At 40.9% G+C, this 13,650-nt stretch overlaps 1 protein-coding gene across 1 annotated transcript in view; it reads right to left on the bottom strand.

Annotated features, from left to right (window-relative positions):
• BICC1 (BicC family RNA binding protein 1) overlaps positions 1–13,650 on the bottom strand; it is a 102,609-nt gene that overhangs the window by 15,386 nt on the left and 73,573 nt on the right. The window contains exons 7-13 of the mRNA XM_063307748.1: positions 12,351–12,545; positions 10,604–10,855; positions 7,565–7,696; positions 3,649–3,835; positions 2,836–2,994; positions 2,161–2,357; positions 720–861 (exon numbers count right to left, since the gene is read on the bottom strand). Coding sequence (XP_063163818.1) covers positions 720–861; positions 2,161–2,357; positions 2,836–2,994; positions 3,649–3,835; positions 7,565–7,696; positions 10,604–10,855; positions 12,351–12,545 — 1,264 coding nt within the window. The remainder of the gene's footprint in view (positions 1–719; positions 862–2,160; positions 2,358–2,835; positions 2,995–3,648; positions 3,836–7,564; positions 7,697–10,603; positions 10,856–12,350; positions 12,546–13,650) is intronic.

The following is a 13,650-nucleotide window of genomic DNA, read 5'->3' as shown; positions in this document are numbered from 1 at the left end:
TTGGGGGATGACAACACAAGGCTTCCACTTCACCAAAAGACAAACTGTCCTGGCTAAACGGGCTTGGGAGTTCCTCCTTTTTCAGCTGGCCTGGAGCATTTTATAACAAACTACTCACTACCTGGGACCCAGATGTTTTCTAGGACTGAAATAACTAGGCTTTATTAACACAGGAACAGGCAAAGAATCATATATTTAAGAAAAATGTATTGAGTCACATATTGAGGCCATATATTAAAAGACACGGACAACAATTTTGCTATGAAAGACTACCTCCACTGTTTAAAAATGGAATTAACAAAAATAAAATGCAAAGCTCTGTATACAGCTCCCCTTTTTTTGGCAGTGTTCCTGGCCCAGTTCAAAGGGAAAACATTGTATGCTGTTCACATGAACGTATTTGTATCAGCCCGTTATGGTTCGTTGTTATTCTGAACCAAACCACCAAGAAATTCATTTGGGCAACGCACAGCGACATTTTAGGAACGTTTTCGACATTTGATTGTGAGCATCGTGTCAGCATTTAGCTGATCTAAACAGGCTGCCCTGCCTTATGGTCTTGGGTACTTTTCAACTTTTAGAGCGGAAATACTCAGCTGGCCTTGAAAACGATTCACCAGCCTTCTTAACATGAAACTTTTAGCCCAAGGGGTTGTGCTGCCCTCCTACAGTGCAGAGATGATGCAACGTTAAGCACACAACGGTACTTTGGGTTATACCTTCGCCAGTATTTGTCTTGGCTGTCACTTGTTCGGAGGCATTATGGCTACCCATCGTCCGGGAAGGATCACTGTGGTTTGAACTTAATACGTTTTCACCAAGAGCTGTGGCAGAGAGTGCAGGATACTTCATAGTTGAGGTCTGGAACAGTATGTTAACCTACATTTAATCATCTTAGACTTTGAAAAAAAAAGTCCATTAAGGACCTCAATCAGCAGATTACTTAACACCTCTCTAACCCTGCAAAAAAGTATGAATAGGGGATATAATAATTTTATTCCTACCCCTCCTGTCTGTGGACACTTAGGAACGAGATTTTTTTTTTAAAAAAATAGCATTTCACATTTCCTCATAGAACTGAATCATCTGTATTAGACATATATATTGGTGACTTATCAAGGTGGGCACTTTCACTTGACTTTTATGACTGCAGCCCACCAACTGTGCCTCTGCGGGCTTTACGGGAACCATTGAGAACCTCACACACTGACTTGGCAACCGATTCATGCCCACTTTATTATCTAGACAGGGACAGATGAACTGAAATGAATCTTGAAGAATGACTTTAATTCCTAGAAGGCTTTGATCACGTTGCTTCTAGTTGTGTGTTCTTCTAACAGTTACACCAAGTCTGTCCGTGAGAAATCTCTTTTTTCTGCCAGATTGGTTGAACACAAAATTAGGCAGGTTGAGGAAACACACGTGGACCTTTGGTAGGAGGGACAGTGTTTAAATAAGTTTTTGACACTAGTGGACAACATCTGTTTGGCTCCTGGCTCTGCTGCGGGCCCATGGAGAGGACTGCTGTTCTGGGTTTACAGAATGTTAAACCATATACTTGAAACCAGGCTTACGGTTTTAAATATGTGTTTTATAGGCTTCGTTGAATAATTCCTTACTAATTGTTTAATTGCATTGGCATTCGCTTTGGCATTGTTGAAAAATGAAATTTCAGGATACCAATTTTATCAATTAATGGAAACATTCTACAATTTCCTATGATTTCGGAGAGCCTCTGCCACGTGGCAAGAAAACTACAATCGTGACTGTTTTCACACCCGGAGAAGCCAGAATTTCTAATGTTATGATACGCAAAGCCCCTAACAGAAGATTATTTATTTATTTATTTATTCATTTATTCATTCATTTATTTATTATTCACATTTCTATCATCGCCCATCTCCCCTCAAAAGGAACTATCCTGGTTAAGTTCCACTGAAAAAGGAACATCCCATAGAAGGTAGCAGCAAATCATTTTTGTACTGTTGCCAAGTAAAGTGCACCAGTATTTAAGCTCAATTAAAAATAAGCGATACTTTTCCATTTTGATATAAGCTGATTACACAGTACTGGGCAAAGTGTACTCAAAAGAAAACTCTGCTTAGTTCCTTGGGATTTACTCTCCAGGAAACATGCTTAGGATTACAGCCTTTTGTTTACCTTTACATGACCATTTAACGACGTTGGGTTTTTCTTGTTTTCCACTTGCATGCCATTAACATGAATATCAACAGGAGTTAAGCCGGGAGGGGGAGATGGTGTGTTTTGACTATAGTTTGGCACTCCTGACAACAATATACTGGTTAATGTGGCTTGTGCAGTAGGTGGCATCATCAGGTGAGGAATAGCAGAGAAACCTGGAAGAAAATGTTGGAAGATCTATCTCATTACTCTGCCTCGTTTCTGCTGATGCTGAAGATGCCTAAAGACCTAAGCAGAAAGTTAACTCACAATTCAGCAGAGCGAGATTGCACAGAATATGATCCAACTAACCCAGTACTACCTTCTCTGGCTGGCAGCTTCTCTCTTAGACTCTGGCACAGCTTTTTTTACACTTGGTTCCTTGAAATGCCAAGGACTGAACCTGGGAACTTCTGGATGCAAAGCATGTGCTTGACCACAAACAACAGGGAAACGAAATGGCCCAGGCACACTCTGTGCTCATCAAGAAGTCACAAGGAGTCAGATGATCCCATTTTACAATAATGGGATAGAATTAAAATAGAGGCATCATTTTAATGTCCTGGTCCCACATCTGTTCTGTAGGCTTAAGACTGCTAGATTTCTCTGTTTAAAATGTCTAAAATTTAAACCCCAAATGCACCTTATACCAACCTGTAGTGCTTGTATTAGCAATTGATGAAGCCCAGAGAGTTGGACTTGGGGTGCTTGAACTTGGACTCTGCAAAGGACTAACAGAACTATTAAGAGCATTTAGGAGGGAGTTTGTGGGGGTGGATGTGTTGACAGATAAAGTGGTTGGACCCAAGAGACCTGCAAAAAAAACAAAACCCAAATGAGATATTTCACATGTCTGTAGATGAACAACCAATGCTTTTTCAGACCAATTCAAAACTAAATGAGTGGTTTTACTGTTCTGGTGGACAATGAAAACATTCAAAGAAGACCTGCTCTACTGTAGGTGGCCAGGATGCCTACTTCCCTTGGATGCTGCCCCTAACTAAAAATGGGGTTTCCTGGCCTTCTGGTCTCTCTCTGCTCTATTCTCCAAAGATGTGCAGTCAACAGCCTACCTTGGAAAGAGGCCGCCAATGCATTGCATGCTTTATTCAGAAATCCCTTGGCCACCTAGCCCAATAATTATATCTCAGCGTCCATGACTGCAGTTCTTCCCTTATTGCTGACAACCCCCCTACCTCTAAAAATCTTCCCCTCACATGACTTCTATTTCCTGTATCTTCCTTAATTTCTTCCATTTCCCCTCATCAATTAAACAGAGGCTTTTCTTCCATTATTGTCTTTTCTTATGTACAAGAAAGAAAACACCTGCCCCACCAACATAAGCTTGCATGTACAAGCTGTTGTTCAGCCTGCTTTTAAAATAAATCCTTAAACCTTGAAAGCACATGGTTAATACAGCTCATTCTGAAGAGGCTACAAAATATTAGGGAGGGTTGTAGATTGTACCAAGTCCAGTTAGTCCGAGGCCAGCTGAGGTCAAGATGTCCAAGCCAGGACAAGAGAGGCCAACCGGGCAAGAGATGGGGGGCGGGCTTGTTGCTACGGCAATGCCACTGCTTTCCAGACCCAGGAGACACTTCCGTGCTTCATACATATTTAAGGCATTTCGCTCAACACTTTTCACAATCACAGACTGCCAAAAGAAAACATGGCCATGAGTGTCTAACACACATTTCAAACAATTCCAGACAACTGGCAAGAGTAACCAGTCCTGATTACAAATCCACTCTTAAACAAAGCTCCTCCTAGTAGTAACAGAAAGGGAGTAGCTCCTAAACTCCATGCTTTTATTTATACAAAAAGGCTGGAATGGTGCAGTGCATTTTGCTTAGGCTTCTTAGCTACGTACCAAATACGCTGTCATTGAAACAACATCCCTGTTCTGTAATATTTCAAACGATGACATAAATTAACCTTTGTGCAAAAGTCCATTCATCGTATCAGCCTTGCTTAGAATCACACTAAGCAACAATATTTGGTGTTGGATATAAATGTTGTTCCCTGCTTGCCTCACTCGAGGGGTTTCTGAGTCCAGCTGTGGCCCAGAAACAGCTGCAAATCTCTGCTTTAGGCAGCAAACCCACAAACACAGATCCCTGCCCTTGTTTAGAACTTTGTAGGAAATTATGGAGACTTTGCAAATTTATTTTATCAGTAGCTCACGCCAGCATTTTCCAAGTCAAATAAAAATATCAGAGCATAAACTTTTTTCTCAATACAGAGGGCAAGAGAAACAAGATTTCCCATTTTCCAGAGCCTTGAGACTCCTCCCTCCCCTCCATTCAACTTTATGCTAACTCTCTTTCACAAACAAGTCACCACAATAATTGTGTCAATGAAAAAGCATGTTTTGACACACAATGAGAAATTGGTTTAATTCATCTTGGTGGCAAAACAACGGTTCCATTATTTGAATCTGCATCTTGGGCTGTGGTCAAGTTGTCAGAGAAGCTTTTCCTTGTTGTGTGCAGTCAGCCTAAAAAGATGAGCGCCGTAAGGAATTTTGAAAAACATCTGGCCAGATTTTCTTCCTTGCCTGTGTTTCTCTTAGCCTTAAAATTACATAATAATGAAACGCTGGCTACATCCTTGTTTTTCTTGGAGGCATAAGACCAACAACGAAGACAAACTTTCTCGTACTTTTACAGGGATTAATTTGATATTAAAAATATAATCTGATGAAGTCATTTCAAAGACACCATTTACTAATTAATAACTATCTTTAAAAATAAAGCCCTCAACGACAGAATGGATATTATACTGTGGTGACTAGATATGCTTGTTCCTATTAAATAACATACATGCCAGTACCAAAGAAAGGAGACTTAACAGTATGCAAACTCTCACACAATATCTTTAACTTCATGTGATAGTGAAATCATGTTTAGGATCATCCAACACAAATTACAGCCTAGATGTTCAAGCTGGTTTTTGAAAAGGCCAAGGAACAAGACATATTATTGCTGATGTGTGCTGACCTATTAAGAAAACCAAAGAATACCCCAAAGAAGTCAATATGTGCTTCATTAACTATAGAAAAGTCTTCGATAAGTGTCAACCATGTTAAACGCTTGAATGCCCTTAAAAAAATGGGAATCATTTTTTAATGAATATCTCATTATCTTCATACAAAACCTACACACATAACAGCAAGCCACAATCTGGATGGAACACGGTGAAACGAATTGGCTCCAGACTGGAAAAGGAGTGAGACAAGGCTGTACACTCTTCCCTTTCTTATTCAACCTAAATACTAAACAAATATTGAGGGGGGCTGGGTTGGGAGATGAGTGTGGTTTTAAGGTAGGAGGAAGAAACATCAACAACTGGCTGATGACACTACTCTGACAGTCAAAAATGGAACGGATCTCCAAGCTCTAGTAATAAAAGTCAAGGAGCATTGTGAAAAAAAAATGGGATTAAAATTAAATTTAAGGAAGACTAAACTAATGACAACAGATACAAGCCTTAGAATTGATGATGAAGATATCGAACTAAGTGGTGGATAGCTTCTGACTTTCAGGATCAACCATCAACAGTAAAAGTAAAGCCGCCCAGAGTCATGTCTGAGATGGGTGGTGGAAAGATGTGCTAAATAAATAAAAATAAATAAAATAAAGGGACAAGTAGTAAAGTACAGCACTTGGTAGAGCAGCCATGAAGGTCTTGGAAATGATATTCAGATGCCGTGATGTGTCTATACCCACAAAGATCAGAATAAATGGTATTCCCTGTGACACTCTGTGGAAATGGAAGTTGGTCTTTGAAGAAGCAGGATAGGAAGAGGACTGATGCTTCTGAACTTTGGTGTTGGAGAAGACTCTTGAGAATTCTTGAATAGCCAAGAAAACAAACAAATGGATCATCAAACAAATCAATCCAGAGTTCTTACTCAAGTCAAAAATTACCAGGCTCAGATTATCAAATTTTGGACACATTATATAAAGAACAATCTTGAGAAATCTACAATGCTGGGAAATTTAGAAGGAAAGAGAAGAAGACGACTCAGCTACAGCACACTGCTGGGAGACTTGAAGGGCCAGATTGGCCAGCAAATTATCCTGGAGAAGGTCTATCTATGTGGTCACTATGATTTGACGTCAACTTGATGGCACATGATGAATGAACGAATCAACTAAATAACGAAAGACGTACTTTCTTTCCCTTCCATTATTTCACAGATCTCTATAGAGGTAGCAAAACTGATGAAGAATCAAAGCCCGTATAAATTAATAGAATCCTAATAACCACAGCAATTCAGTTTTAAATAGTTGATTTGAGATGTTTCTGCCCAAGGCACCACTGGAGTGAGGCCTAGAAAGACAAATGTTATGTTCTGTATGGGAAATGCTCATTTCATTCCTACAAAGAGAACAAATATTTTCCAGTGATAGATATATACAATTATTGCAACTTAAAATAGTGAGGCATAAATCACTTTTGCTTGCCTGTTGCTACTTCTACATAAAGAGTCCTTCTCTTTCTTGGAAAGGGAACAGTTTGATGTTGGCATCTTCTTCCATCGTGGAGAAGGTAGATGGGACCTTCAAAATGCATCACTATTCCCCTCCCCGCCCCCAATAAAAGGATCCTGCACAGATAAACTTTAAGATTCATTTGGTATTATTTTTTTTAATTACCAAAGTGTATGGTACTGATTATATCGCTTAAGCTACCCCAGACTGAAGAGGAAAGCGTATTACGGTGGCTATTAATTGCTAATTCACAAAAATCCTGAAATAAAGCCACGGTGACTCAGGAGAGGAGGAGGAGGGACATGGTGGAAATTGGCCTTGGCTGCAAACTCAGATTAGAGCCTAAATATAAAAACTTCAAAAATATTCACATCCCCTCCGCCTTTGGTTCCTTGTTTTCGTGTGTCATTTTATTTTATTTTTTTATTATTTGTATGAGTCTCAAAGGCTGGACATGGCCTGTTTAGTACAGCAAGTCTGTCCTGGGAGCAGACAGGTGACTGCACTGTCTTTTCCTTGTTCCTTAATTATGCAGCACTGCTAATGTCTAAGCCCTAATTCTTCCTCGAGGATTAGACGAGAATGGGCCGAGCCAATCAGGAAGTGGGGAAGGAGAGAGAGATGGTCAACTAGCAGCTGCAATGGAAAGTGGTTTTGGACTGGAGAGTGGAATTCCATCATGCTCCCAAACGATTGGTTTTCTTAGCTCTAAATGGTTTTACAAATCTTTATAAAAATACACACTGGATTCATAGCACCTCAGTTAAAACAAAAGTCTCATTATAATAAGTCCCTTATTACAATGATAAAAAGAGTCTTGCTTAATTTTTAAGCAGGATAAGTTAAAGAGTTGCTTGCCCAGAAAAACTAGAGCCTGTTCTACCAACCTTGCTCGTCTGCTTCGGCTTTGGCTTAATACTGATGAAGACATCTAGCTGCTCCATCAGCTGAGTGATAAAGTGTGGTTCTACGTCAATTTCTTCCTTCATATCAAACATCAGCACAAGAGGAAGGCAGCCCTGGAAGATCAAATGCAAAATCCAGTATCAGGTCCAGGAAGCACTTCATGTTTTGTGCAAAGCACAGTTGAACAACATCTTCTGCTCAACACATGAACACCTTCTCTCTCCTGCATTTTCTCACATGGCATTTCTAGAGGTTTCCAGATTCTAGAAAGGTCAGTTGCTTGACATATCCATACTGATAGACACACTAATATATCTACATTACTCAGGATGTTTCACCATTTCAATTCTCAGCACTTCACAAACACGGGCAGACGCACAACAACTGGTAAGTCTGGAGAGGATCTGCTGTATAACCAAGAACTTAGAAGCCCTAATAGTTTCCACTTTTATCTAGATGATCCCTAATTGTATTGGAAGGGAGAGTTAACTGAACGTCTCAAAGAGCCCCTTGAAACCAAAAGAGTCATTGCAGGTCTACTGGGAATAAATCTTCTGATCCCTTCAGCAATAGGCATGTATGTATGTACACACACACACGAGGTAATTATTTGCATACAGACATATTATCACCACCAGCTAAGTGATCATGCAGTAGATTATCCAGTCAAATCTCAAGAGGTGGAAAAAGCCAATAATGAAGGTATGAAAGCCAGGAAGACAAGACAATTCAGCACTGGAAACGTAACTAATGCATGCAAAGCATAAAAACAGAATTATGTAGCGAATCCGGCCCACTGCAGATGGCAAGATGAAAAATTTTCATCTTTCAATAATAAAAACCATATTTTCCATAAATTTGCAATTTCTAACTTTTCATTCCAGTTCTACCTTCTAGACCACCCAAGCACAGGTCTACTTCAACTGAGAATTGTTAAAATATTTTAAGATTGTTGTTCTGCCTCCCTTTTCTCAGGTTAAACACATCCAACTCTTCCTGTTGATGCTCACTTTCTTCTTCAGATTTTTCACACTCCAAGGTACCTCCTCTGGGTACAGTCCAGTTTGGGTATGCCCTTAATGTATGGCAACCAGAACCAGACATGGTACCCCAGAAGCAGATTTCCAATAAAAATTGAATGATGCAATCTTAAACTGCAATGTAGTCTATTTTTATAAATGGTGAAATCATGGTTAGCATTTCCTGTGCCTATAACTGAAGAAAGCCTTCCCACTAAATATGGCAAAATGAACTCTTCCATTGATGCATGGTTTTTACATCTGCATTAATCCAACTGGATTTTGAACACTTTGTAAGCTGTAACTCAACCCCACTGCAGGTGTGTGAGGGTGGGGGTAGGGATGGAGTTGGGAACTTAAGGAAATCTGCTCTGTTTGAAAGTAATGAGAAATGCCACTTGGGGAGAGCAATCAAAACTAACTGTTCTCCAACCTTACTACCCCTTTTCGTTACCAGTCAGATGAGGTCGTAGAATAAAAGAATCAGTGCCTGGACAGGTAAATCAGGCTGTTGTTGGAAATTTCTTAGTAAAATATTGGAAGGGCTCTATCTCATCTGACTTTGACAGTACAGAATGGCTTTCATGCCATTTCATTTTCTACAGTGAAAATGCTGGTTTTTCACTGGCCATTTTCAGGGTTTCATCCAATGGCCTGAATGGGGGTGGGAAGGGCTACCTATGACCCAGCCTTATTCACTGTGGCTCACAGACCCCATTCTAGAGAAGGGAGTCTAGTCCAGCAGGGAGGCAGGTGAAGCCATTGTTTTAATATATGTTTTAATATATATAAAGTTACAGTGAGAAACCGGTGCCTGAAACCCATGTTTATCACTTAGGAGAGTGACAAATTCCAAGAAGGGACAAGAAAAATAGTCATGAGACATTTCTGACTCAAAAACCTTAGCATTCTGAAATCATTCTTTCACATGAACGCCTCATTATTGTTTTCTGAATATTTAAAGTTACCATGCCCTACTCCTTCATCTTAGCACAAAAATAACTTTGATTTTGTTTCAATTTATTTTTAATATATCTGTACAGAAATAAATCAATGCCTTTGTTACCTTCCTCTAGGAACATTACTTAAAGTCCTTGTTTTTTATTAATACCTAACCCATGACCCCATGGAATATTGTGCTAGATCTGAATATTAAAATACTACAGAATAGATAAGGGAACCAGGTCTTACCATCCCATAAAATGTGTACTCCCTCGCTGCATTGAAAGAAAGAATGGCTCTGTTAATGACTCTCAAAGGCATGGACATCCCACAAGTGTATACGATGCTTTCTAGCACTCTCATGGTTACTATTTTTGGGTTATGGGATTTCCACATTTAGCAACTTCTTTGCACTTTCAAGTCTCAAATTCCAAAAACACACAGGAGAACTTAAAACTAGAGGAAACTTTGGACTGGATACCATCAGACTCCACTTCTGTGTCAAGGTATTTTCAAATTACACCAGATAACTAAATAACCATTTCTGAGATGGATAAGTGAACTATTTGCTTCTTTTCACCAGAGTTATGAACCAGCCAAGAGAAGCAGGTTAAATCCCCTTGATTTCAGAGGGAAAGATAGAAGCCATTAAATTAAATGGGATTCCTAAGTGATCAAGTTTTCTTAAACCATGGTCATTAAGTTTTAAGAGCATCACGCTATCTGAAAATGTAGACATACTACAGATATACCCACTGAGAGCTAGTACAAATTGAGGTTGCTAACCTGGGTTTGAACTCCTGAGCCTGATTCCTACTCAATTCACCAAGGGGAAAAGTATCCTTCGTGGTGTGGGTAGAAGAATTTCAGCCAAGCCTTACTTTCTGGGTGATTCTCTTCCATAGGAGAGGAGTGCCTAGTTACTGGTAGTCCTCCGGAAGTGACCTGAGACCTAAACGTACATTCTCAGTGGGAACTAGGAGCTGATGACCCAGGAATGACAGAAGTCCCTACTGTACCTGCTGCCACACCCACAGCCCCGTCCTTCAGAGTATTTACCATGAGATACTGTCTGGCAAGACAGACTGATTCGATAGTGCCTTGGAGGTAGACTGTGGATTTCTTCTGGGGGTTACTAGGATCGGGGAAATGGATCTGAGCACCAGTTCTCTGCATGATGTGCTTGATGTTGCTGCCATTTCGGCCCATCATGAAGAGATGATGTTGAGCTGCTATGTCTAGCTGGGTGCTGACAGGGATCGCAGAAGCCAGGCTCCCAGCCAGATGTTCCAAAAGCAGAGCTGTTCCTTCCTGTTCAGGAAAAGAGAGTGAAACAAACTTACATTCACTTCCTTGCTTTAGATCCTGGCCATTCGAAGGAGTGGAAAGCATCTTGTTCTGAAGGCGCAACTTTGAAATGCCCCATTTTGCAAAGTCCCACGCTTAAGATTGTTTGAAACAGAATGCTACGCCCCTTCCAGTAGGCTGAATATTCAATTTCTAGGAGATTATCCAGCAAGCGTAAACTCTGGTGATCACCCTAGTATGCTTGTAGGAAGAATATAGGATGACTACACAGTTCACAGGGAGAGGCTGTCTCTGTACGAACGAGAGCCATTTGGCATTTCTCGTGACAGAGGAAAGAGGATTTGCTTGCCACAAATTCAGCCTGAAAGCTGTTTATCATGGGACAGATAGCGCTAATAGGCGCAAGATACATTCGCATGAAGCCTTATGGATAATCATACAGAAGTAATTAAAACCAAGCTGTGCAACGTGTTATCCAAAAGTTCTCTCTTTTTAGTGCTCCACACTATTCTGTGCTGGGAAAATACGTAACTATATTTTACAGGATTGCACGACTGGGGTGTACAAAATTATGCCTGATATGGATAAAGTGGACAATGGGAAGCTGTTTTTCTCTTTCCAAAATACTAGAACCAGAGGTCACCCCATGAAATTGAATCCTGGAAGAATCAAGACAAAAGGACATTTCTTTCTATACAATGCATAATTAAACTTTGGAATTCATTATCATGAGATGTGTTGCTGGCTACCAGCTTGGCTGGCCTGAAAAAGGGGCCGGACCTATTCATGAAAATCATGGAGATCAGTGACTCTTAGCGGGACTTCTTCTGAAGGCCACTGGCTGGGAGACTCATTGGCTTCCTTGTGCAGTGAGTTGGCCACTGTGAGAGCAGACTGCTGGACTAGATGAGCTGGGGGTCCAATGCAGCAGGGTACAGCTCGTGTTCTAACGATAAAACTATACAGCCTGACGTTGATCCCAGGTATTTGTCTCCTACTGATGTGCATCTTGGCACACACTGTCCATAGACCAATAACTCAGAGAGGCTTAGCCAAATGCTGCAATGCTAAGCTAGAAAGATCAGAAGGCAAGATCACAATTTAACAGGCCTAGGCATGGTGGACATTATGTTCATGTTCTCTAAGCATCTTCTGATCGATGCATGGCAGCAAACAGAACCTTGCTCAAGGTAAAACAGATGGCAACAACTTTCTTGCCCAAACGTATATGGTATTGCCCATTGAGCTGTAAGCAGGCCCATCTTGAAATCTAAACATAGGCATGTGGTCTAGGCAACTCTGATTTCTACTTATACTAGAGAGTATCTCCAATTGCTATTTATATTATGCACGAATAAGTTCTCGAGAAGCAGCTCTGGAGGAGCATTCTCCTCCCCTCTTGCCCATAAGAAGCCTGAAGCATCTGCAAGCCCCATTTACTGACCCTACCCTCAGGAAAGACAACCTCATCAATGTCGTGCCCAGACCAATAATTTACCTTCACGGCACTAGCATTATTCTGGGATCCTCTGATGATGACCGTCGCACCATACGTCCGAGAACGCTGTTTGAAGGAAACTGAAATATTGTATGTCTGCGATATATGCTGAATCGTGGGAGAACTTGGATCAGGGATTGGTTGAAGGATTCCAGCTATAGGTAATTCAAACATTAACACCAAAGGGAGCAGCTCCTAGAAGGGGGATGAGGACAAATCCACAGCAAATAGTCAGTGTAAATACAATCATATCAGGTCTGTTAATATGCTGCATTTTGAATGTCAAGCTGAGAGGGCTTCAGGAGATACCTCTCCTCTGCACAGCCATCACACTGAACAGCCCCTTGTTATTAAAAACAAGGTGGTCTTTGTTGTCAATTCTGAGGCAAGGATTCTGCTCCTAATTGGCACTGATGGAATTTCAGAGTGGAGCAGAGAAGAAGGACCAGGAACTATTTCAATTTTGTACTTCATGCAATGCATCCCCAGTGGTCTACATCATTAAAAGGACATTTAAATACAATTAAAAAGGAGGAGAAAAACTCAGCAGAACATCAAAGGACAAGAATAGGAATAGCCTTAATGTGTTTGGCAGTCTCCAGCTTCACACACGGGCAGCAACGATGCATGGAAGGAAGCTCATAAGAAATCCAAGAACTACAGAAAGTAAGATTGACTGATGAAAGCAGGAAGCCAAAACCAACGATTTTCAGCAAGTGATTCAGTGGTTCCAGTTCAGAGGAAGCAAGAATGAAAATATTTGCAAGCTGGTAGAATTCCCCATTTTTAATAGTGTACAAGAAGTAAAGCCTGCTTTTTCCAACCTAAAGCATCTCGGTTGAATTTCCTATGCTACTTAATGGGCTACCTGGTCCCCACTTGGCTTGCCTCCATCTGTCCTTGGATTTTGTAATTACTACCAGGCTGCTCTTCCCTGTCTGCTTGAGAACTAACTCTCACAGGCCTTTCCAGTCCCAAGATTAGTGGGGTGGGGGTGGGGGGTTCACATGAGACACAAACTACAGGGTGATCGTTCTTTGCTTAGAAGGGGAGAGCATTTCAGAGAATGGGGCTACCACCAAATAGCCCTCTTCCCTGGATCTACATATAATGGTAAAATCAGGGGAGCCTCCATGGGAGGAAGATCTCCATGGAAGAAAGCACAGGGCAGTCCTAAACTGTTATGGAGACTTCTACGGAGACAAGACTAGGATTCCCCTCATATTCCTACTGAGTTGGCATTAATATTACTGAGACCCTTCCAGACCCTTGGACAGGGTGCACAGTGACAGGAAAGCTA

Source organism: Candoia aspera, chromosome 6 (assembly GCF_035149785.1).
Source record: "Candoia aspera isolate rCanAsp1 chromosome 6, rCanAsp1.hap2, whole genome shotgun sequence".
NCBI lineage: Eukaryota > Metazoa > Chordata > Lepidosauria > Squamata > Boidae > Candoia > Candoia aspera.
The sequence above is the reverse complement of the archived record's forward strand: the minus strand, read 5'-3'. Positions and strand labels throughout refer to the sequence as shown.